General features: G+C 29.7%; 1 protein-coding gene across 1 annotated transcript; it reads left to right on the top strand.

Annotated features, from left to right (window-relative positions):
- Positions 1-2,842: 2,842 nt before the first annotated feature.
- Uxt (Uxt prefoldin-like subunit) lies at positions 2,843-3,488 on the top strand. The gene has a single exon (XM_065498366.1). The coding sequence runs from the start codon at positions 2,931-2,933 to the stop codon at positions 3,360-3,362; it is 432 nt and encodes a 143-aa protein (XP_065354438.1). The 5' UTR covers positions 2,843-2,930; the 3' UTR covers positions 3,363-3,488.
- The last annotated feature ends 20,037 nt before the right edge of the window (positions 3,489-23,525 follow it).

The raw sequence follows: 23,525 nt of genomic DNA, 5'->3' as shown, positions 1-23,525 counted from the left end.
TGGGGGTGCAATAGTCAACATGATCATGAAGATTTTGTGATCTTCCTATTATGGAGGCATGGGATTGACAAACCAAAATTCCTCAGGAAGAAGGGTTTGGGGGTGCAATAGTCAACATAATCAGGAAGATTTTGTGATCTTCCTATTATGGAGGCATGTTCATATGGTCTAAAATTCCATGCATTGCAGGCGTTGAGCCTAAAGGCAGTGCTTAGTGCCAGTTTCCTGGCCATTAGATCTAGTGGGATCCAATTGAGTAGAGTAAAAAGCGACTTCGTCGCCGTAGTTCGCAATGCCCCTGTTATCAGGATTGCCATTCGTCTTAATACGCTTTCAAAGAGTATGCCATTGGAGGCCCTGTCCATTGCCCCATAAAATAGTATAGGTTTAGTAACCGTCAACTAGCCAATTCATGTTCCAGGACAGACATACATAGCCTGCATTGCCTTAGCTGCCCTTGCCTCTATGTTAAGTGTCCAGTTTAATTTCCTGTCAAGTATAACACCCAGGTACCTAGCATTATCCGAAAGCGACAATTCAGTTTCGCTCAGTCGGGGTAGCGTAAAGTTAGGGATCTTATTCCGTAATGAGAACAGTACAAGTTCAGTTTTGCTGGGATTTACACTCAAACCATTATCGATACTCCATCGATTTAATGTTTCGAGTGCATTCTCCAGTCTTTGTGATATTGTGCCCGGATGAATCCCTGAGACTGCCACTGCTACATCCCCTCATAGTTAGTAACTTCGGGTCTAACATTTAAAAAATTGCCAGAAATCCATTTTTAATCCGAATTAGGTGAAATTTTTAATATTAATAGTCCATGAGAAGATCTACCAAAAATACCTACATGTGTAAGGTTGAAGGATATTTAGGTTTTTTTAATTTTGCTCGATATTTTTTTTTTGTTTTTTAGATATTGGCGATTAAATTTTAAATAAAATAAAAAACATGCTAACAGTTGTCTCTTTCCTATTAAAAGTTACACGCATCCAAAGTTGGAACATGTAAAAAGGGCCATGTTTTTTAAGTTTTTTCTCCCAAAAAACTCCCTATATTTTTTTTTTTGTAGAAAATTTTTTTTCGGGACTGTATACAATTTGTATATGATTCGGAAAGAGAACCTAATGCAAAAGTGCGTAAGGTAAAATTTGGCTCACTAGAGTGGACATAACACCCCCCAGACCTATCCAATTTAGGTTTGAATAAAAAATTCTAAAAACTCAAAGCACCGATCCTCAAAAATGCTCCACATTTGTATAACCCTATATCTTATTTAAATACATACAAAGTTTTTTTATACTATCACACGGTAAATAACATCACAGAACACATTTACTCCGTTTTAGGAGTTTCGGTATTTGTAAATAAAAACTGTCAAAAATTATAATGCCATTGATTTAAGAACACTTGGATCTACATTATTTCCAAATTTTGTTATGATATCTTTAGCCGTTAAAATTGTACATAAATTCAAATTTTATAGTTTTCTTCAGGGAAAATCACCATATTATAATTTTTTTAGTTTTTAAGGTAAAAATTCATAAAATTATTTCATTTTATTAAAACATCAATCTTCAAATTCTGATGATTTCACCAATATCAATTACTTATATAAAAATCTTTTACTTACTTTTTCAAAATATTCACGTTTTTTCATATATTGAATCAAGGCGGTCTTGCGTGATCAAGATTGGGTAACGAGATGGGCCCGTGATGCTCATTCTTCGCTATTTCGCGTCAAAAATAGTAAAAAACTAAAATTTTGAAGATACAAAGTGATCTTTGTGAGTTATTTGGAGTGCTTAGACACGTTTAGATTGCATTGATATGTTCACAAGAGTTGTTAAGTTTTGATTTTGCTACAACTTTGCTAAATATAGTTAGTGAAAAATTAAGAGTTCCTGCAAGTTATTCTAAAAAAAGTAAATTTTTTTTCTATATTTTTTTCAAAAAAAAACAACACGAAAAAATTTTTTTTCACAAAATATTTAAACGAAATTTGTTTCATGGACTCTTAACTATATTATTGCCATATATAGTTAAGTGGTTTCACCAAGTCTGAATTAGCTGTTGGCCAAAAACTGATGATTCCTTTTTTTGAGAATAAAACGTTTAAAAAAATCTAACTTCAAAAAAAAAATATGTTTTAAAACGATTCGTTTTATAAAATAATGGATTGATTTTATTAATCAAAATGTTTAAAATGTAAGCAATAAGTATAATAATTAAGAGAAAAGGTTTGAATTCTTCTTATATAAATAAGTCTTTAATAAAATGTTTATATTCCCCGTATTCATAATTAAAGTTTTATTTAAGTTTTATTGTTTATGGAAATTTTGTTTTTTAAACCTCTTTTTAAAATTGCAAAAACAATTTTGAATAAAATTTTATAAAAATTAAGATTTGAATAAAGAATATTTGAATAAAAAAATTAAGAGTAGAATAAAACCAAAAACATCTAATTATTATGAATATGTATTTGAAAAATCCCAAATATTATTCTAATTCAAGATAACACTTCCGCAGGAAACGGACATATTAAATTATTACTTCATTTAATGATGCCATATCAAAACAAAGAGTTAAATCTAAAAACTGTAAGCATATTTTTAGGCTGCTTGCATGGTACTAAACGTAATAGTGAAGCTTACAACCTTTTAGTACATTAATATGCGCCACCTATATGTAAAAATCACTACTATATACATTATTGTGAATACTACTAAGCAATAATTACAAATTCACAATAAATGTAAACAAACATTTTGACATTTCTATACAAACATATGGTCGGCTTTTATAAGCAAAACAAAAACACCACACAATTTTAACAAATTTCAACAGTTTCTCCTATAATTACCAAAAAAAAATTAATTAAAACGTTTTGAAATATCATTAAATTAAACAACATAAACTCATCTTATAACATGGCCCGCTTTAGCACCGAAAACGTTGAAGTTTTCATCAACGACTTCCTCAAAGAAGATCTCAAACATTTGGAGCACTACATCAACAACTACAATGAGGAAATCATGGAATTTGTACAACTGAAAAGCACCATAGAAGCCATGCGTGATAATTTGGAAGATGGCTATAAAACTCAAATGAATATTGGCGGCAATATTTTCATGGAGGCAAAAGTTTCCGATTTAAACACAATGTTAGTGGACATAGGCAAAGGTGTCTATATACAATTTACTTTGGAGGAGGCTTTAAAATTTGCTGATTTTAAAGTAAAAATACTTAATAAGGAATGTGATGTGTTGAGGGAGGAGAGTATTAAGAAGAAAACGGAGATTAAATTGGCTTTAATGTATATGGCTGAAAGAGAGCAGTTGTTGGAGCAGGAAAAGGATTAGTGATGATAGTTGGATTAAAAGAATACACCATATTTTAGTTGTAAATAAGTTGAAATAAGATTTTATAAGAAAATATTTTGTTAATGAATGCTAATAGAAATAATTAAATGCTAAAAATAATGTTAATTATACCTATTTTAGAATTTTCTAATTGAATTTCAGAATATTCCCATTATATATCAGAAATTTAAACTATTATTATTTTCTCTAAATATGAAAATCTTAAGAAGTTGTAATGTCACGCACCTTAATATTTGCTTTAAGAACATAGAATTTCAATTTGAGTGATACTTAAGGAATTATCTTTTCTGCTGTGACTAATAAACTGGCGTTAGTGACAAAAATTCGGTTATTTCTACCGTGATTGGTATTGGTTACAAAATGGCATTAAATAGTGCAATATTTGCATTTGAAAAATTGGACTTTAGCTCAGTTTTGGTAGCCGTTTAACCTATAGTGCGACGGTCTCATATGGAATTGCCCATATGTATGATACTTCTACAACTCTGCATATTTTACAATTTCCAATACCCAAAAATTTTTCATTCATGGTTTAGTAATACAAACTCGTATGATTTTTACAACATAAAAACAAGTAAGAAATTATACTCGGTCAAGCCCGCCATAAAAGAGCCTACACTGAGTATATGAGCAAATAATTTTTATTTGAAAATCTCGGTAATATTTAGCTTGAGATTGGTTTTATAAAGTGATTTCTTTCTATATGGAACATACCCGGTTCTGTGGAATTGTTTTTACGCACAACAGCACAAATCCTGTATACCCTCCCCATGTTTGGTGGTGTAGGGTATATAAACTTAGTTTTGTGAAAACACTGCCGAAAACTAAAACAAGTAACAAACTATTTGTAAATTCAATTCCTTGGAGAGATAAAATAGACCATGAGGAAGACGATGGTAGATCGTTTTGAAACAAAAGAAAAACTTTTCAATTCTTGCAACTAGTTGTTATTTGCATGTATAAGAACTAACCTCAACAACATTTCGTTGTTTGCAGTTGGGGTTTATGTACATTAGGCTGTCCAGTCGTTGAATGAGAAACATGTTTTTTCTAGCTACACTTTCACAAGAGGTATCAACATTTGCGAAAAATATTTAAATATGAAAACGTGTACGAATGAAACGTTCGTCACACAGGATTAGCCCATATGTATATTTAAATTTATTAAATTGCTTAAAATTTTTCATAATTTGAAATTTAAGGATCTAATTTTATAAAACGAAACTACAAACTTTAACAAAATTTTCTATGAAAAATATTCAAGTTTCAAACACTTTTCCCAGTATTCTTCATACAAATTGCTTACGCTTCCAAACGTTTGATTTTACAAAATGAGACCCTAAATATGTAATAATGACTCTCAAAAATTGTATTGTTTCTGAAATTCGACAAATAACTAAAGACAAAGGGACATTCGGTCACTGTAGATGAGTGTTCCGATAGCTCCTTCTATAAATATATAAACATTACTGCAAGAAGTTACAATTCTAAAAACAAGTCAACCAAAATTTTTAACTTAGGACTTGAACCAATGAAAATAAAAGGTACGGAATAAAATATTTGTTATTTAGCTGGGGAAATATTAGAAGAATCGCAATTAATAATCAAAATATTAACTTAGTTTAAAGTGGTGTTGAATGTGATGGAGAATGTGATTTTGAAACGGTCGTCGAAAGTGATATTGAGGATGACATTGAAATAGATGAAGGCCATGCTCTTAAAATATATGTATATAAGTGATGTTATTATCCGCGTGTTGCTAAATATTTAATAAATCGAATGATAAACACAAATAACATGGACTTTGTTTTCGAATGATTTTTAACATTATCAATACTTGTTAACTTTAACATTGAGAAAAAACAAACAAAATCAAACAAACGACCAAATTTTTAACATTGACAACCTTATATAGCGAACATTTCGAAATTTGTACGCTCAATATAACGAACAGAAAGTATAAAAAACAAAAGTAGTAAATAATGTAAAATTAAGAAAATAAGTCGTTATAGTACCGCTTTCAATGGTTACTCTCCTTAATAAAAGGTGCTGTCATTTCTTCTATAGTGGTTTTAAACTTTTAATTGCTTGTTTCACAATATCGAATGAAAGATTTCGTTCGCATTCTAAGAGAAAGAAAACTGATTCGATCACGTAAACATGTAGTTAAGGAATCCAAAATCAACTTAGAATGCGAACGAAATCTTTCATTCGATTTTGTAAAGCAGGCTATAATTGTACACGTGTTCACGCCAATTAAATATGGGAAACCGTTGATAAAAACAAACATTTTATTTATTTATTCCTGTAAATTATCTTCACACAAATTAAGTGGAATCTGGAATCTTCAAAATCTGTTTTTTTTAAATGTTTGTCCCTGAGTTTAATTTTCTACAGGTTGAATCATTTTCAGAATCGAAATCCCTCACAATGAAGGCTTTATTAATCGTGGATAATGCACCAAACCACCCTCCAAAAGAACAATTAGTAAAAACTACTATAGATATAAAAACTTGGACGATATTCATGCCTGCAATGTGACATTGCTCATCCAACCTAGGGATTAGTTAAATTCCAATATAGAAAAATTAGCCAAAATAAAAAAAAAAACATCTCGATATAACGAATTTTTCAATTTTACGAATAGGCCTGACAACATATCGTTCGTTATACCGGGATTTGCCTGTAGTTTCATTTTATTTTTAAAATCATTTTGGTAATCTACGATCAATTATGCAAATTTTAGGAGGTCTTGCGTTAGCGAAATCAAAAAAAAAATTCGGGACAACCTAATGTACATATGTATGTTTGTTCATATTTGTAGTTCTAGAACGCAATACCCACCCATTTGTATTACAAAAAAATAAAGTAAATCAACAACATTATTCCACCATGAAAATGTTTATTGTTTGTTTTAAAGTTGTTGGTTGTTTCTTGTCATTTTCTTGTCTTATTGTTGGTTTAGTTTAGTTTCTATTTGAAAGTGTATTCAAAAGGATAACGGTAATCTAACCGCAATCATTTGCACTACTACCAACCATAACCATGTAAACAATGCGAGGATTATTTGAAAAGAAATTTTAAAATCCATTTATTAATTTAAAATATTTTTTATTATTTATACCCTTTACCTTCGTGAGAAGGGTATATAGAAGTTTGTCATTCCATTTGTTATTTCCACAATATAATTTTTCGACCCTATAAAGTATATATATTCTGGATCCTTATAGACAGCGGAGTCGATTAAGCCATGTCCCTCTGTCTGTTGAAATCAATTTTCTGAAGACCCCACATATCTTCGGGATCCAAATCTTCAATAATTCTGTCAGACATGCTTTCGAAAAGTTTCCTATTAAAAACAAAATAAAATTTTTTAAAATTTCAAAAAGAAATAATTTTAAAATTAAAAAAAAAATAAAATAACAATTTGAAAATAAAATTTCCAAAAAATTTCAAAAAAAAACAACTTTGGAAAAAAAAGAAATTTTTTTTACCTACAAATATTTACAATTTGTATTTTGAAGTATAATTTGGTGAAGGATATATAAGATTCGGCACAGCCGAATATAGCTCTTTTACTTGTTTCTGAATACACTTGTGTCGTTTTAGATATAGTAGATATGATTATAGTACCAAAAATACCAGTTTTGAACAAGGAGTACTTTTACATTCCATCATGATGATACTGCCATTAATTTGGTTTCAGATGGAGATGCAGTACTGTTATCCGGAGGGCCTTCAAGGGCAATTAATATTGTTCTGCATTATTTATAGGTAACTCTCAAACATTTTATAAAGTCTGCACGATGGACCAATATACAAATCACTATGCTATTATGTACCTTAGAATGTACATAATTTATTTAAAAGTTATATAATAAACCGATCTTTCCAATTAAGATCAAAAGATGTGATCTCTTCACGTCGACAAATTTATGCTGGTGTACACCAGGGAAGTATTCTAGGACCGCTCCTATATTTTGCAGGAGATCCTGCATTTGTATGAATTTATTAACGGTAGATACTTTAAGAAGAGATAGTTACCCTTCAATATAGATTAACAATATCAGGACACCCGACCAAAACAATAAAAGGTAACACGGACCCCTGGACATTTTTACCGAAAAATTCAATCAATCAAATTAGAAAGAAAGAAAAATATTTCCAAATGCGATGGCATTGTTGACTATTGATGACTTTAAAAGCTGACGGGCGCTCCATGGTACATTAGAAATAATAACATCCATTGGGATCACAATCTTCCAAAAGTACATTAGGTGATCAAGTACGCTAGGTGATCAAGTACTCCAGTATTAAAACTATTGAATCAACCAAATCCTTGTTGCAAGGGATCTGCTATCTTTTGAGGTACATATACGCAGAGAAAAAATATAATTGGGCATGGTTAGTGTAACCATTTAAATAGTGTTACAAGATTTTTAACAATATTATTCACAGTAACTATTTACATGATTGTGGTAACCATAATATGGTTAATTTACGATTCACATGATTGTATCAACCATATATATGGTTACAGTAAACAAATATATGTTTGTGACAACCATTCACATGGTTGATACAATCATGTGAATCGTAAATTAACCATATTATGGTTACCACAATCATGTAAATGGTTACTGTGACTATAATATAGTTAAAAAACTTGTAACAATATTGAAATGGTTACAGTAACCATGCCCAACTATATTTTTTCTCTGTGTGTAGACGATTAAGAAGAGTGGAAACTTTGATACTAGCCAGATGTTGCCAGATAAATCGTCTCAGAGAGTGATTCTGAGTCGATCGGTAATATCTTAAGGTGGGTGTTAGACTAATATTTTTGTGCGTTATTCTTTAGAATTTATAAATACTTTTGAGATTGCTTAAGCAAAACTTTCATATACACATGCATGTATTGTAGACAAATGTTTATATAAAATATCATACACATATTTGAACTTGCACAAATATTCGAAAATAATACAGTAATGATCATAGTTATAGGTACTAACCTCAACATTGTAGTTTATTGGGAAATTTATATCAGCCATTACATATCAAATCTAAAAACTGTCGAACAAGTTGTCAACATCGTTTTGATCATAATCACGAACGAAAAATTTCACAAGCTACTTTTTTTAAATCTTGGATTGATTCATTTAAAATTTTAAATATATTAACCACAATAAATAATCCGAAATTTCTAAAAATATCACCAAGATAATCTACTATTCCCAAATGAAATTTGCTCTCCCTAAAAGTATTTTAAATTCCTCAACATTGGCAACAAATCCCCAAGTCTAACCGCTCGTGAGTGTTTCCTCCTCTGGGATCTTTGGAAACCCAGCTTATTTTATTAAACAGTTTTTTGTTTTGTTGCTATTAACTGACCAACAATATTACACTCTCACAGGACATATGTTATTTCGTAGGACGATTGGTCTTCCTTACACGATATAACGAAAATAAAAATTCATCAGTATTCGTTTTCTTTAAAAATGAGAGAGAGCCATTCACTTGTGGTGCAATGAAAATTGGCCTTTAAAAAAGAAAGTGTACATATTGTTAGTTGTAGGACTGACTAGGAATTCTAACAAGTCATATAGGAACAAACACAATTGTATGTGGTTTTTAGTTCAAACTTACACTTTTTCTAAACAACTACAAATAATAACAAACAGCCATCATCTTTAAACAAACTTTTCTTTTGTAGTAGGAACAGATCTGCCAAAGAATTAAATTATACCAAAATATATGAAATAATAAAACCTTTAGTGACTTTTTAAACAATTTATTTAAGAGAGCAAAGGTAAGTATGGCGGTTTAACAGATTTTTGTTCAATTGATTAACGACAGTTTAATACTGGTTTTGTAAAACAACCCAATAACTTACATTACAAGTAATGAGTTAAAATGCTAATAAATAAAACACTTCACTAATTATAGATTGACATTTTAAAGGCAAACGCTAACATATCATTACCACGTTCGCTTACAAATAAGGACTTAAAAAAGTCATTATGTACTATAAAAATTATTCATCACTTATTTTCTAAGAAATTAAAAAAAAAAACAAATTGAATGAAGACAAATTGATATTCGACTTTGCCGAATCTTATATACCCTTCACCAAATTATACTTCAAAATAAAAATTTTAAATATATTTGACCAAATTTATTTTTTTTTACAAAGTTGTTTTTTCAAAATTTTATTTTTTAAATTTAAAATTTTTTATTTTTACATTTTAAAAATTTTTGTTTTGTTTATTATTTTTTTTTAATATTTAGCCAAAAAAAAGCTTTTGGTGAAAAAATCGTGTTAAAAAATATTTTTTCCAATTTTGACCCATTGTAGGTCCAACTTACTATGGTCTTATATACGTCGTTGCAAAGGTCTTTGAAATATCTATCATTAGATATTCATATTGTCTATATGGATATATGTCAAAAAATAGTTTAAAAATCGAGGTTGTCCTGGTTTTTCTCGATTTTAAATAGCAACCGAGCCGGAAGAATTCCGGTGATATTAATGTATGAATCGTGTATGTAAGTTATTTGGGGGCTTCGGAAAGTTGATTTTAACAGACAGACAGACGGACATGGCTTAATCGACTCCGCTATCCATAAGGATCCAGAATATACATATCGTCACCTAAAATGCAAAACAAAGTATCATCAAAAAATTTGAAATTGATTTTATTATTGATTACGATTCACTGCATCATAGTACATATGTACAACATTTTAAACTTTTACTATCAAAAATAACCAAGTTATAACCAAAATTGAAACTAAAGTATCATCAAGTATATGATTTTCTTAAACAAAATAACGTATACGCTTTGAGTAATTAATTAATAAATTGTTTTTACCTTTTTTTTGGTTGTATCCTTATTTTTTTTTAATAAAATTGTTGCAATTGAATATATTTTGCAGTTTTAATGAAAATTTAATGAAGAACCTTTTATAGTTTAAAAAAGTAGTTGTTAGTAATTAAAATAAAAAAAAACATAATAAAATTAAAAATGTATATATAAACTGCTTTTATTTAAAATAAAAAAAATATTTTTATTTAAGTTTTTATTTTTTTATAAAAATTAATATTGATGATACGTTTTTTTGTTTCAGAAAATAACAATTCAAAAAAACGTAAGCCACATATCTTAAATTGTGCTTTGAAAAAATTAGTTTTTTTTCATAAAATATATTTCTAGAGTCATTGTAATTCAGATTTGAAAATTTTGTTTCAATATCTCAAGTAGTTTTCATTTTATATAATTTTTTGCTTCTCCTATAAACTTATCAAAAGCGATGTTACGTTATTTTGCATTTTAGGTGACGATATATACTTTATAGGGTCGGAAATGAAAAATGTAGAAATTACAAACGGAATAAAAAACTTATATATACCCTTCTCACGATGGTGAAGGGCATACAAAATATTTAAATCAATTTGGATTGGATTTGAATTAACTAAAATGTAATCGTTCAAAGATTGAATGAATTTTATATTGAATTATTTCTGGATTTTGTAAACAAGTTCTTATATCAAATGATATGTCTAAATAATGCAGATGGTATGAAGTAGTCATTGAAAAGTGAGTTGTTCAGTATTGCAATTCATTACCATATTTCGGTAGGTAGCTTTCAATTAAAGAAAATTTAATCATTGAATCTTTTAAGCTGGTTTTAATCAAATCAAATACGATTTTTAGAAAAACCAGGCCTTTGGTCCTCCTGAACTCACAAAAATCATTTGCTTGAGATCCAAGAACAATTCCTTCCTTTACACATCTATGCCAATGATAACAGACAAACTTGTTAGTATGAACAAACTTGTATCTGACAATAAGTGGTTTTGTATCTTTATCATGATGATCATTGGATAGTTTCTTCATTCATTTATTCATACGTTAGTTCAAACATATGTACTATTTGCACTACATGTAGATATTTAGCAACAATTCTAACTTTAAAATACAAAAATGGTGCCACAAACATTTCAACTTCATCTTCATTTGTCCGTGGTTGGTATGTGTTTTTTATTATTGTTCGTATTTGTCTGCCAGTAATTTCATTTTTACAATTGTTGTTGTTCTTTTTAACTTATATGCTCGTACTTGAACAATTGTATCTAAAGTTTTCTTTGATTATTTCTTTATGTTTTGTTGCAATTATTGAAACATGTTTGGTGCAGAGTCTGGTCGTTTTAAGGAATTTAAACTGAATGTTTTGGCTAAATGTGGTTTAGTTTTATGTCTCAGTTAATTGAAATGTTAGAGAATTAGTTCTGAATTGGGGCTGTATGTGGCAGTATGGAATATGACTGTATTTCTATTTCGGATTAATTGTACATTTTGTAAGAATGTGAATCAAATTATTGAGTTGTCACGGTTTTTTGATTTTAAAATTAAACCCGTGACAACTCAATAAATGTTCGCATGAAACTCTTAAAAAAAGAGTTTTAAATATACGTCGTAGAAAAACTTATTTGAGGACTTTTATATATAAACATCGAACAGTTCACTTATCTGTGGTATGGTCTTGTTTTGGCGCGTAATTCTAATAATTAACATGTAAAATAAATTTCGAAATCGTTGCTTTTAACGACGAATATCGTTAATCCGTTATTGAAGTTCAAAAATTCGTTTACAAGGAAGAATGTTGTTATATACATTTTACTATTAAACAAAGATAAGTATTAACGATAATGCACTATAGATGAGAATACAAATTGCACTGCATTATCTTCCAAACAATATTAAAGTTATTACAAATTCTTTCAAGCAGTCTCAGATTTCTTGATTAAGGTCCTTAAATATCAATTATATTTCTCTTAAATTTCACGAAAAATGCAATAAAATTGTTAATTTTATTAGGTTTTAATTAAATGTACTTACAGGCAAAAACATATTCATAGCTTGTTATACCGGGAACAAGCTATGAATATGTTTTCAGGCCAATTCGTTAAATAGAAAAATTCGTTATATCGAGATTTATTTTTTTTAATAAGTTTTAAGCGGTGTGATATTAGGAGGCATCACCCATTTTAAAGCCTTTTTGTATTTATATTACTTTTTAAAAATTACGATTTATTTCTTTATCGTCGTAACGTCTTCAAGACATCCTCAATGATAGGTGCACGACAATATATATTCGTCGACGACATATGAGGGACAGCCAGATAAAATCGTCAAAGCCTTTGTCGCAAAAATCGTGGACGACTAAAAATGAGACAATGTCGCTCAGTTTGTCGTTTACACAATAACAATGAAAAATTCGGCTATAAGTTAACAGAAGACCACATTCAAGACAATGTACCTCAACTTTTCGTCAACATTCAAGACATTGTCGCTCATCTTATATAAATCTCCAAAGACAATGCCTGCGACGATTTTTCCAACTGGGATAATGTACAAGTATGCAGTTGATGTTAACTCTAACATTGCTTATAATAAACTCACTAACTACTGCAACCGCAGTCACTATTTATACAAACTGCCATCTTCATCCGAGTTATCTAGATTGTTCTGAACGTTCAAAATTCGTATATTCGAATTCTAGAACTTTTGATATCAATGTTAGCAGCTTAAACATTTAGTGTTGTCATACTTACAAACAATGCGCAGTGGTTTAGAAACTTTGTTTTTCGGTATCTCGGAAACTATTGCAGATATAGTTATGAAATTTCACATGGTTGGAGTTGAGGTGTTTTGAGTTGACTAGCAGTGGTTCAGCTTCCTATCACTAATGGGGGCCAGTGCGTTGTCCGTCAAAGTTGGTCAAGATATGATCCGAATGAAAAAGTTTTAAACCACTGTACAATGCTAATAACTGAATGCTATTAACATTGTTGATACGTAGGAGCTTCTACTGATGGACATGCGTATGGTGGTGTAGGGTATACAAATTATGTTGTACTTTATAACGGATTTCCGTTAAAGTGAAATTCGTTATACCAGGCTTTTACTGTATTTTGATTAATTTCCAATAAATAATTTGATGGATTAGAATAAATTCATACATACATACTTGCAAATTAAGCAATTAACAAGTCTATCATACAAGTATGACATGTTTTACATTTGTATGACACACATGTTTGCAATTGCTATTTTTTTTATCAACAAATTAATTGCAATAAAAAAAATTCCCAAATGCAAAAATAATTTATCAAAAATGTTTTTCAAATGCAACTGCTTGTTTACATACTTGTATTGTAGCCGTGTAGAAACACACAAAGCTTTTTGTTATAGTGTTTACTTTAAACAATCACACAAATACTGTATACTATTAAAAGATTAGAAAACATTTTAATAAATATATTAGAAATTATTTTATATACCCAATTATTAAAACACCCTTCTCACTGCAACGACAAACACCAACCATCTCCTCATCACTCAACCCATATCAAAGCCTATTTACGTAGAATTTGAAACAAAAAAGAAAAAAATAAACACAAAACTTATATCATGAGTATCGTATCATTATTTTTATATGCCATTGCATTCTGCCCGACTTCCGTACCCTTCTTTAAAGTCCAGGAGTAAAATGTAAAAAAAAATATAATAAAACAATTGGCACGTGTATTGTGTACACATGGGTAGCGATTACAGTCCCTTAACTACCGTTCTCTATCTATAGGGAACTAACAATTGCATCACCTTTTACAACAACACAATGCAATATTTTGTTATAATTTTGTAGGTCTGACAATACGAGTATTACATTTTAAAAAAATATTTTATATTGTATATTGTGCGAAAACAGTTTCTCTGGTGATTATTCAGTCAATAATCATTCAGAAATAAACAAACTAAAACGTTAAACCCCAAAAATCGATTATAAGGATCGGTACATCAACTTCATACCATAAAATCTTTTACTATTTTAAGGTTCTTACCCAGCGGGAATAAATGATAGGACTTCAGTTTGTAGGCCCTCTAAAAGGCATACTTACTCATTCTAAAATATCCAATAGTCATTCACACTGCCTGCTCTTAGAAGGTGTTCAAGAAGCCCTATGAATCCCCTTCTAATAACAAGTGAGTAAATGAAAATATTCTACATCAAAAAATTAAATACACACAGGTCTCTTTTTATTCGAATTTTTTTTTTGCGGATTCAAATTTATGCGATTTTTAATGAAATTTTTTTTAGAATTTTAAAAGATTTTGAAATTTTAGATGGTCTTTTTTTAATTCTTCATTTACATAAACGAGCCCTTAAGGGGCTAGATTGAGATACGGAAAGATAATTAAAGATTCATCGCGGACTGACTGATCTGTTTTCCGGATATCAAGAGTTACATAAGCAACTTAAAAATTCAAAATCGCAAAGTTTAATGACAAATTATTTTGGAAGAAAAGAAACAATTGAAGCTCCTAAAAATTCTTCGATTTCGTCCCCTAATGATTAAAATGAAATTTTACCATATGATGACAATATGATTATATCATCTAGTGATGAAAGTCCAAACCGATGCAGACAATTATTCAGTGATTCAGATTAATCATGCATATTTTCAGAATTTCCTTAAAAAATTTTCATTTTTTTATCATTTTCACTTTTTCTGTAATTATAAATATTTTTGTTTATTATTTTTAACGTATTTTGTTTTTATTGTTTAAGTAAATTAAATAAATATAGTTTTGTTGATTTTTTTTTATGCGATTTTGTTCTGAATTTTTAATTAAAATCTGAATTTATGCGGTTTTTCAGAATTTTGGAACGAATCATTAGTTTTTATATGAAGCTAGAGTATCGTTTTATGCGAATTCAATATATGCGATTTTTTTTGGAACGCATCTATCGCATAAAAGAGACCTGAGTGTAGTCTGCATCTCTTTGATTAACTCTCTTTACAAATTTACAAAAATAAATTGCTTGTTGGCTACCAGCAGTCCATCATAAGTAGGCCATCTCTCAGCCCTCTAACAGCAGTGAGTATGCAACCCCTTGACTCGCAATGACACGCCGTGTAAAATTGAAATGTTTTTGCCTTGCGACTAGAAGTCCTTGTGTCTGCAAATTCAGGAATTTAGGAAGGCCTCTTTACTGCATAGTTTTCCCGCTGGGTAATTTTCTTAGAAATGTTTGTAGATAAATATTATCAGGTCCCATATTATATTGCAAGCCCCATATGGGGCACAGCCAAGCAAATCTTATTAGCGGTCATGCAGTGTGATTCATTTGATTATTTTTAATGATAATGTTGCACTGTCATCTAATTTTAATTCAGTATTTTTTGACAATTCATTATGAAAAGGACTCACACCGCAACAACACATGCGGTATGAAGACCGAGACCAATATATTCTACTCCGTACTCAGCATCTTGACCTCTGGTATGGAACAACTTATCGAATTTTATTCCAGGATCTTGGATAAAAGCTTACAAAATCTAATTCGCTAGACTTAAATTTACGTTTTGTTGTCGGCTGAGGTAGTTCAATCGAGTCCAGGGTAGACTTACGGATCCACAAACCTTAAGGGATAACACAATTGATTTACCCTTCCTGGTTTCGGTTCTGGTGATTCGAATATAGGATTCTTCGGGATTTCAATAATTGTCGGCGGTACTATGTATTGCTATCACTCATTAACTGGCAGTTTGTCACAAGCGATAGCTATGGATTTCTTTTGATGTGTTTCGTCGGTACAGGATCGTGTTATTACTACTGTGATTTCTATATTCGGATGTTGACGGTTCTGGTGATATGAATCTCGAATTCTTCGGGACTTAAATACTCGTCGTCGGCACGATGTATTGGTACGATTCACTAACTGGGCAGTTTGTCACAAATTGTAGCCATGGATTGCTGGTGATGCGTTTCGTTGGCACAGGATCGGGTGATAGCTAAAACTATAATATTTTAGATACTTAAAGCTTTATTCATAAACAATTTTAAAATTTAAACAACGGGACAGTTAGCCGAAGCACATGTGATGAACAGTTGGCCGAAGGCTCTATCTTGAACAGTTGGCCGAAGCCCCTATACTAAAAGACTACCGAAGTCTCTGTATGGAACAGTCGAAGCATCTGTCTTGAAAAGTCGGTCAAAGATCCTGTACTGAACAGACTATCGAAGTCTCTGTATTGAACAGTTGGCCGAAGCCTCTGTCTTCAATAGTCGACCGAAGCCCCTGTACTTAACAGACGACCGAAGCCTCTGTCTGGAACAGTCGACCGAAGCCCCTGTACTGAAACGTCGACCAAAGTCTCAGTCTTGATCAGTCGGCCGAAGCCGCGGCACTCGAACTACGTCCGAGTTCTGAAAATAAAATGAGTTGACCGATTTTTATTAGTCGACTTTGATAAATTAATATTAAAGTTGTTGGCAAACATTCGTTACTTATATAAAAATTATTGTAAACTAAATGAGAATTACTAGTTGGTAATTTAATCATTAGATTTTAATGTTTTATATTTAAACCTATTATTTTATATTATGTACGGGAAATTAGGTAGTTATCCACGTTACAGGAAATAGATGGACATATAGCCCAATTATGAATAAAAATTCCCCGGGAGTTTTTCCCCTTTTCTAATTTTTCCTATTCCCGTGGAATTTTTTATTCATAATTAGGCTGATAGTGTTGAACAGCACATACATAGGAGTTCTATATGGGACGAACCGCAGGATTTCTGGATGAATGTGTACATCAACAAACATAATTGTCGAATTTGGGAGGATACCACATTAGATCCAACAGCGTCCAATGCATCCTGAAAAAGTCACTGTTTGGTGTGGATTTTTCGGATTTCTTTGAGAACAACGTTGGGCAGGTCATCACCGTCAACAGCGAGCGCAATGATTAAAAACTTCTTTTGGCCTGAATTGGAGGATATGGACACCAACGACATGTGATTGCTAATACCACATTGAATATACTGCTCGAGGGATTAAAGGGCATGGTCATATCACGTGGAGATGATGTGAACTGGACACCGATAACGTGCGATTTGACCCCGTTAGATGAAATAATAAACCGATCATAACCATAGATTACGAAGTTGGTCCAAAATAATGACGATTCAAGATTACGACCTATAATTTCACCACAGGAGGGTTCACATAAACAATCGCTCAGCAGATGGACAGATTGAAGGACATCAATTCTTAATCAATTTCCCTAAGATCCATTATTTTTGAGCGATACAAATGTTGTTTTAAAATTTTACATCAGTTCTAAAATCAGCGTCATATAAGATTTGGCACATTCAAATATAACACTCTTACAAGTTATTTCTGAATTATTTTGTCTGAATTCACAATTTCATGTTACACTGTGTCATGCATTCATAATCTTTAAAAATGTGTTAACATTTTCAAACAATTATTATCTTGTGTTTAATTTATATACATTTTTCTCTAATTTATCGTCATTTTAATATAATTTAAAACAAAAATTCTAAATAAAATGCTTAGCAGATTAAAAAAAAAAAAATAACATGCACCAACGAATTTACAACTTAATTTCATGTAATATTTGTTTTAAATAAAACATTTAATTTTTTAAAATATATGTATTTAAATAGGTAACAATGTCATATAGATTTCTATTTAATTTAGATGCCATATCATTTTAACGTATGAAAATAATTCTGTTTAAGCGATTTAGCTGCAAGAATGAAATTTTAAGATTAGGAGGAAACAGCTGATGCTCTGAAAGATTAAATTCGGTACTGTATTGACAAAATAAGCGAAGCATTTTAAAAATTTGGTTATGATCAGGCTTTATACATTAGGGTGGTCCTTATTTTGTGCTTTTGCTATTTTCGCTGCTTCCAAGTTCGTAGATGTTCTCCGTCATAAAAAATCAAAATGCTGAAAATTTATCGTTGGGACAGATTTGAAATTGGCTGATTTCGAAGTCACAAATTTAATAAAATTATTTCTCAATTTTGGTAATTATTCGATTTATTTCTTTAAAAAAATATTACGTAGCCTGTTTTGTAATATTTAGTTTCATTTACAGGTAAGCCTCTATTTACGCGGTACTTTATTTACGCGAATTCGATATAACGCGAACTGAAATTAGTAACCATTTTTTCAAATACGCGACTTTTTTTACACGATTTTTATATAATGCGGCAACAAACAACAGGAAATGAAAAAAACACAAGCGAATAACAGATTTATTTTTTGAAAACTTCGTTAATTTTTATGAATTTTATATTATGTTTTGATCTTTTTCATGTATTAGAATATTCTGTTTTTTTAATGGAAATTTTTTACTTAATTTTCGATAAAAAATATTTTTTTTAGTTGATTTTTTACTTTACTTTTGTTTTAAGTAAGTTTTTAGAAGTACAAATAAAATAAGTTTACTTAAAGTATATCGTCGCCTTAAATGCAAACGAACGTAACTACAGGATACGTAATAAATACGTTATAAAATCAATAATAATAGATTATTCTTGGCAATTGTTCACTCAATCAAAAACTCGATTTTAAATTTTTGTGTTTTCTATTTAACGCGATTTTTAGGTCCCAATTTCTTTTTTGTTATGTGACGGATGTATTGTTTTACGCGAAATAAAAAACGAACGATTTCAAAGATTTTTATATTTTGGGAAAGCACTCGGATGGGTCTTGCGTATCTTCTAATTTCCGAGTTATAGGCATTTCAAAATTTAAATTTTAAAATTTTGCATTACCTTGGTCCTCTTTTTTAAAAATATAGGTCGTAGTTTTGGACCGAATGGCCTTTTTTTTGTTAGTTAGACAACTAAATTACCAATTATATACAAAAGATTTTAGAGCAATATAAATTATGGATCCAAAAATAAAATATTTCAATTTAAAAATTAAAATAAGTAGATTTTTGCTGTTTTTTGGACGAAAAGGTGACTTAACTCTGTTTGTATTAAAAAAAAACTTATGTGGCCCCTATGCGCTTCGAAAAATTTCAACTTTGGGCTACAAAGCTGGGATCAGAAAAAGGAAAGTAGATTTGGAAAGCTTTACGTGTTCCCTATTTTTCCAGCCCCAAAGGAAATGCGGACCCTATATATGTATGAATGAAAAATTTAAAAATACCATTTTTGGGATTTTCGCTTTGACCTTTTGACAAGTTTTTTGTTGTTTAGAATGCCAAATTTAAAATAAACATTGAAAATTTCATTGAGTTTTGTTAATAAATAAAGATTTTATTATATATTTATTGAGTTTCTAAAACTAAAATTTGTATCAAAATTTATTCCACATTTATTCCGAAGTATTTTTTTTTTCTTAAGATATTTTTTTTTTTTTTCATAATACATTTTTATTTACTAACTATCCATTTAAGGTTAACAAGCAAATTTGATACATTTTTTCATTAGATAAGTTCTTTTGTTTTTGTCATACAAAAAATAAAAAATTTTAAGTCAATATCTCAATTAGATTCAAAAATATGCCATTTTGAAAACTGAGTTCTTCAAAAATATTGCACTTTTTCATATATGGAAGCTATAACAAATTATGGTCCGATCTTCATAAAATTCGGTCCAGCGATTTTAATGTGTATGGGAATTATGTATATTGAATTTCCAAAAAAATAGCTATTTATATACGATATTTTGTGTATTCAAGAGATTTTCGGAAGTGAACTTTATGTAGGGCTATGGTCAAATAGAAATTTTTATGGAGGCTAGGAGAAATCATGGACCGATTCTTACCGTTTTCAATAGAGTTTGCCATGTTAACATACGAATGGCAATATTTTATACAAAATAACAAAAAAATATATGAAGATTACAAATTTTTTTTTTGGAGTAAACGTAACCAGTGTTTATTTATCACTATAATAATATTTTTAATTATATCAAATAAGAAAAAAATGCATTACCACATTTACAAAATATTTCACAGATTTCTAAAATATTTAAAACAAAAGGCATGTTTGCACCCTAAGCTAATGATTTATTTAAATTAAAGTATTGTATTTTTTTTCGAATAATCTACTTTCTTTTTATTCTAATATGTATGTATTTAAATAGACCCATACTACGTCAAATAAATTTTCAAGTTCAGCCCAACACATTTACCTAAATTTCTATGATGACATTATGAGCCAATTAAACAAGTAAAACAAACTGATAAGAATGTTTGAACTTGAAAATTTTATTGTTATCAGATAGGTATTAAACGAACTTATCAGCTACAATTAAATGTAAATAGAACAAAATTATTATAATAACAAACAAAATAAAAAGTGATTATAATGGGGGTACTGACTGGACTATTTAAATATAATATGAAATGAATTAGAAAATTTTATACAGATGTTATTGATAATTATTTACAGTGATTTAGTAGGAATTGACGAACATATCCATACATGTGCGTATACATTATTACATACTATTTGCAATATATTTAAAGAAAATAGCAAAACATTTTCGAAAAATATAAACTATTTTGGAAGTTGTCTAACATTTTTGTCCATTACTCTGATTCTACTGTACCGATTTTGGCCATTTTTGGGAATATTTAGGAAATCTAATCCGCCTTCAAAGGCATTATCGTGGCTTCATCAGATGGGCATAACTTGAATATTTACTTGAATATTTTATATTACATAGTGTAAACTAAAGTTTACACTATGTAATATAAAATATAAAGTTTACACTATGCAAACTTAATTTTACACTATCTAAACTAAAGTTTAAATTAACCTTAGACTTAACCTTTAACTTAAGTTTACGTAGTGTAAGCTAAAGTTTACATAGTGTAAACTTAAGTTTACATAGTGTAAACTTATTTTTGAATTTTACTTAAATGTAATTTTATTGGGGAATTTCGGTTTTCTGAGTTTATTCAATAGCTAAACCAGTTTTGAGTTACGCGAATATATGTGGTGCAACCTGTCCTCCATTTGCGAAATAACGTTATATCTCGCATTAGTTCAACCCGGGTGCCCCGCTTGACAGTTCTTTCAACTAGCATAGTGTTATTAACAGGGAAACCGAAAATATGCTCTATAAAAGTGTTTTAAGCGCTTTAAATATGCAGTAAAAACTTTAAAATATGCTCTTAAAATTTAAAAAATATGCTTTAAAAAAAACAAACTTTTACATAATTTTTAACCAAAAAATATACTTTTATTTAAAAAATAAACAAAATTAACATGAACTAAAACAAGTCTAACAAAAAATTTAATAAAACATACATCAAGTAAATGAGTAAAAATATTTTTCTTTTAAAATATCAATAATTTATATTCGTGAGTGATTTTCGGAAGTGGGCCTTATATGGGAGCTATGACCAATTATGGACCGATCACCATGAAATTAGGTCGTGTGATTTATGTCTATATGTAAGTTATTTATGTTGAATTTTGTGTATATACCAACATTTTTAAGAGATTTATTCATGTTAAAGTGATTTTCGGAAGCGGGTCTATATGGGAGCTATGACTAATTATGGACCGATCGTAACAAAATTTGGTGACATGAATTTTGTACATATAAAACTTATTTGGAGCGAAATTTGTGTAGAAACATAGATAAATTAAACATTTATGACCGATAAAGTCCAATTTCGAGAGGACATTTGTATGAGAGCTAGGTGAAATAATGGACCGATTTTACCCAGTTTCAATGGGCTTGGTTCTTGGGCCGAAAAAGTAATTGTACCAAACATGATCGAAATATCTTAAAATTGCGACCTATACTCTGCGCACAAGGTTTACATGGACAGCCAACCAGACGTCTCAGAAAGTGATTCTAAGTCGCTCGGTATACTTTAAGGTGGGTATTAGACTAATATTTTTGGGCGTTACAAACATCTGCACAAATGCATAATACCCTCCCCACTATGGTGGTGTAGGGTATAACAATAGGAACTTAAGCTATGAAAGGGCCTCGAAAGGTATTTTTTGATGATATTTTATATAAATATAAAGTCACATCTTCAATTAAGGTTACTATTGCAATAAATTACAAAATATTGACTTAAATTTACAAATAAAAATCGCTGTCTATTGGATTTGAAAACATTTAAGTTTGAATTTAACGGTTAAGTTTGATAGTTAAGTTTGAATTAGAACTAAAATTTGATATTTAGATGGCGCTATTATGAAAATAGTGCTTATTTTATATAAAAAAAGCCATCTATTTTTCAATTTTGAATTTTAAACAAAGGAAGTAAAAACCTGTAACAGAACAGCGAAAAATAAGTAAGACAAAATTTGTTTTTAATAAAGTCAAAATATGCTATTAAACAGTAAAATATGCCCTAAAAACGCAAAATATGACATAAATATGCTCTTAAAACAAATATATGCATTTAAGGGTAAAATATGCAAAAATATGCACTAACAAATCGATGCCAAAATTCTTAAATATTTCTGAAACGTGTAAATATCTTATCCATGTGCTCATTAGACTCACCAGAAAAAACATGCATTTGCATATTTTGGTTTCCCTGGTTATTAATAAACACATTGGTTTTGAATTACCGATATTATACTAAATTAACATCGGCTGGAAAAATCGGTTTGCAATTTTTACTAAAAAAATTTAATAAATTATTTTTGTTTTTTATTTGATTTGATTTCAGACAAAAGGTTGACTTGTAATAAATGCGTAAGTACATATTAATGCATTTTAATTAAGTAAATATTACATTGTGTTATTTTAAAGAATTTTTAATTAAATTTATATTTTTGTAAACAAACTATGCATATTTACAAAATTTAACCTTGAATTAAGTGCTTCTGTTTTAGTCTTTGGTTAGTTATGGAGGGACAGGTGCCCATTTTGGATTTTTGAAAGAAATATTTCGCCATATATAACCATATCAAATCAAAACTGCAGACTCTTTTGAATAATAATAATTTTTCACCAAGGCAATTGCTATTTCTTATTTTGGAAACAAATTTAGCTTATAATTTCAACAGAAAAAACTAAGAGAATTACATTAAGTGAACTTAAATATTATTTTAAATCAGAGGTCGGCACATATAGCTCCTCACATAACATAAATGTCAATGTAAAATCACTAAAAAAGAGCACATCATGTCGACCACTATTCTTAATTAAAGAACCTTGAAACATGTAGGTAAGTTTTTAAATAATATTTGGTCTTTAGACGCATCTTAGAGAAAAACCGTATACAATTTTGAAAAGTTTCATATTTTAAGGCT

This window comes from Calliphora vicina, chromosome 1 (assembly GCF_958450345.1).
Source record: "Calliphora vicina chromosome 1, idCalVici1.1, whole genome shotgun sequence".
NCBI classification, from domain to species: domain Eukaryota; kingdom Metazoa; phylum Arthropoda; class Insecta; order Diptera; family Calliphoridae; genus Calliphora; species Calliphora vicina.
This window is presented reverse-complemented; position numbering and strand designations above follow the sequence as displayed.

What these genes read in the sequence shown, in the direction of transcription:
- Uxt (XM_065498366.1), top strand. Translation starts at nt 2,931, where the DNA reads ATGGCCCGCTTTAGCACCGAAAACGTTGAAGTTTTCATCAACGACTTC.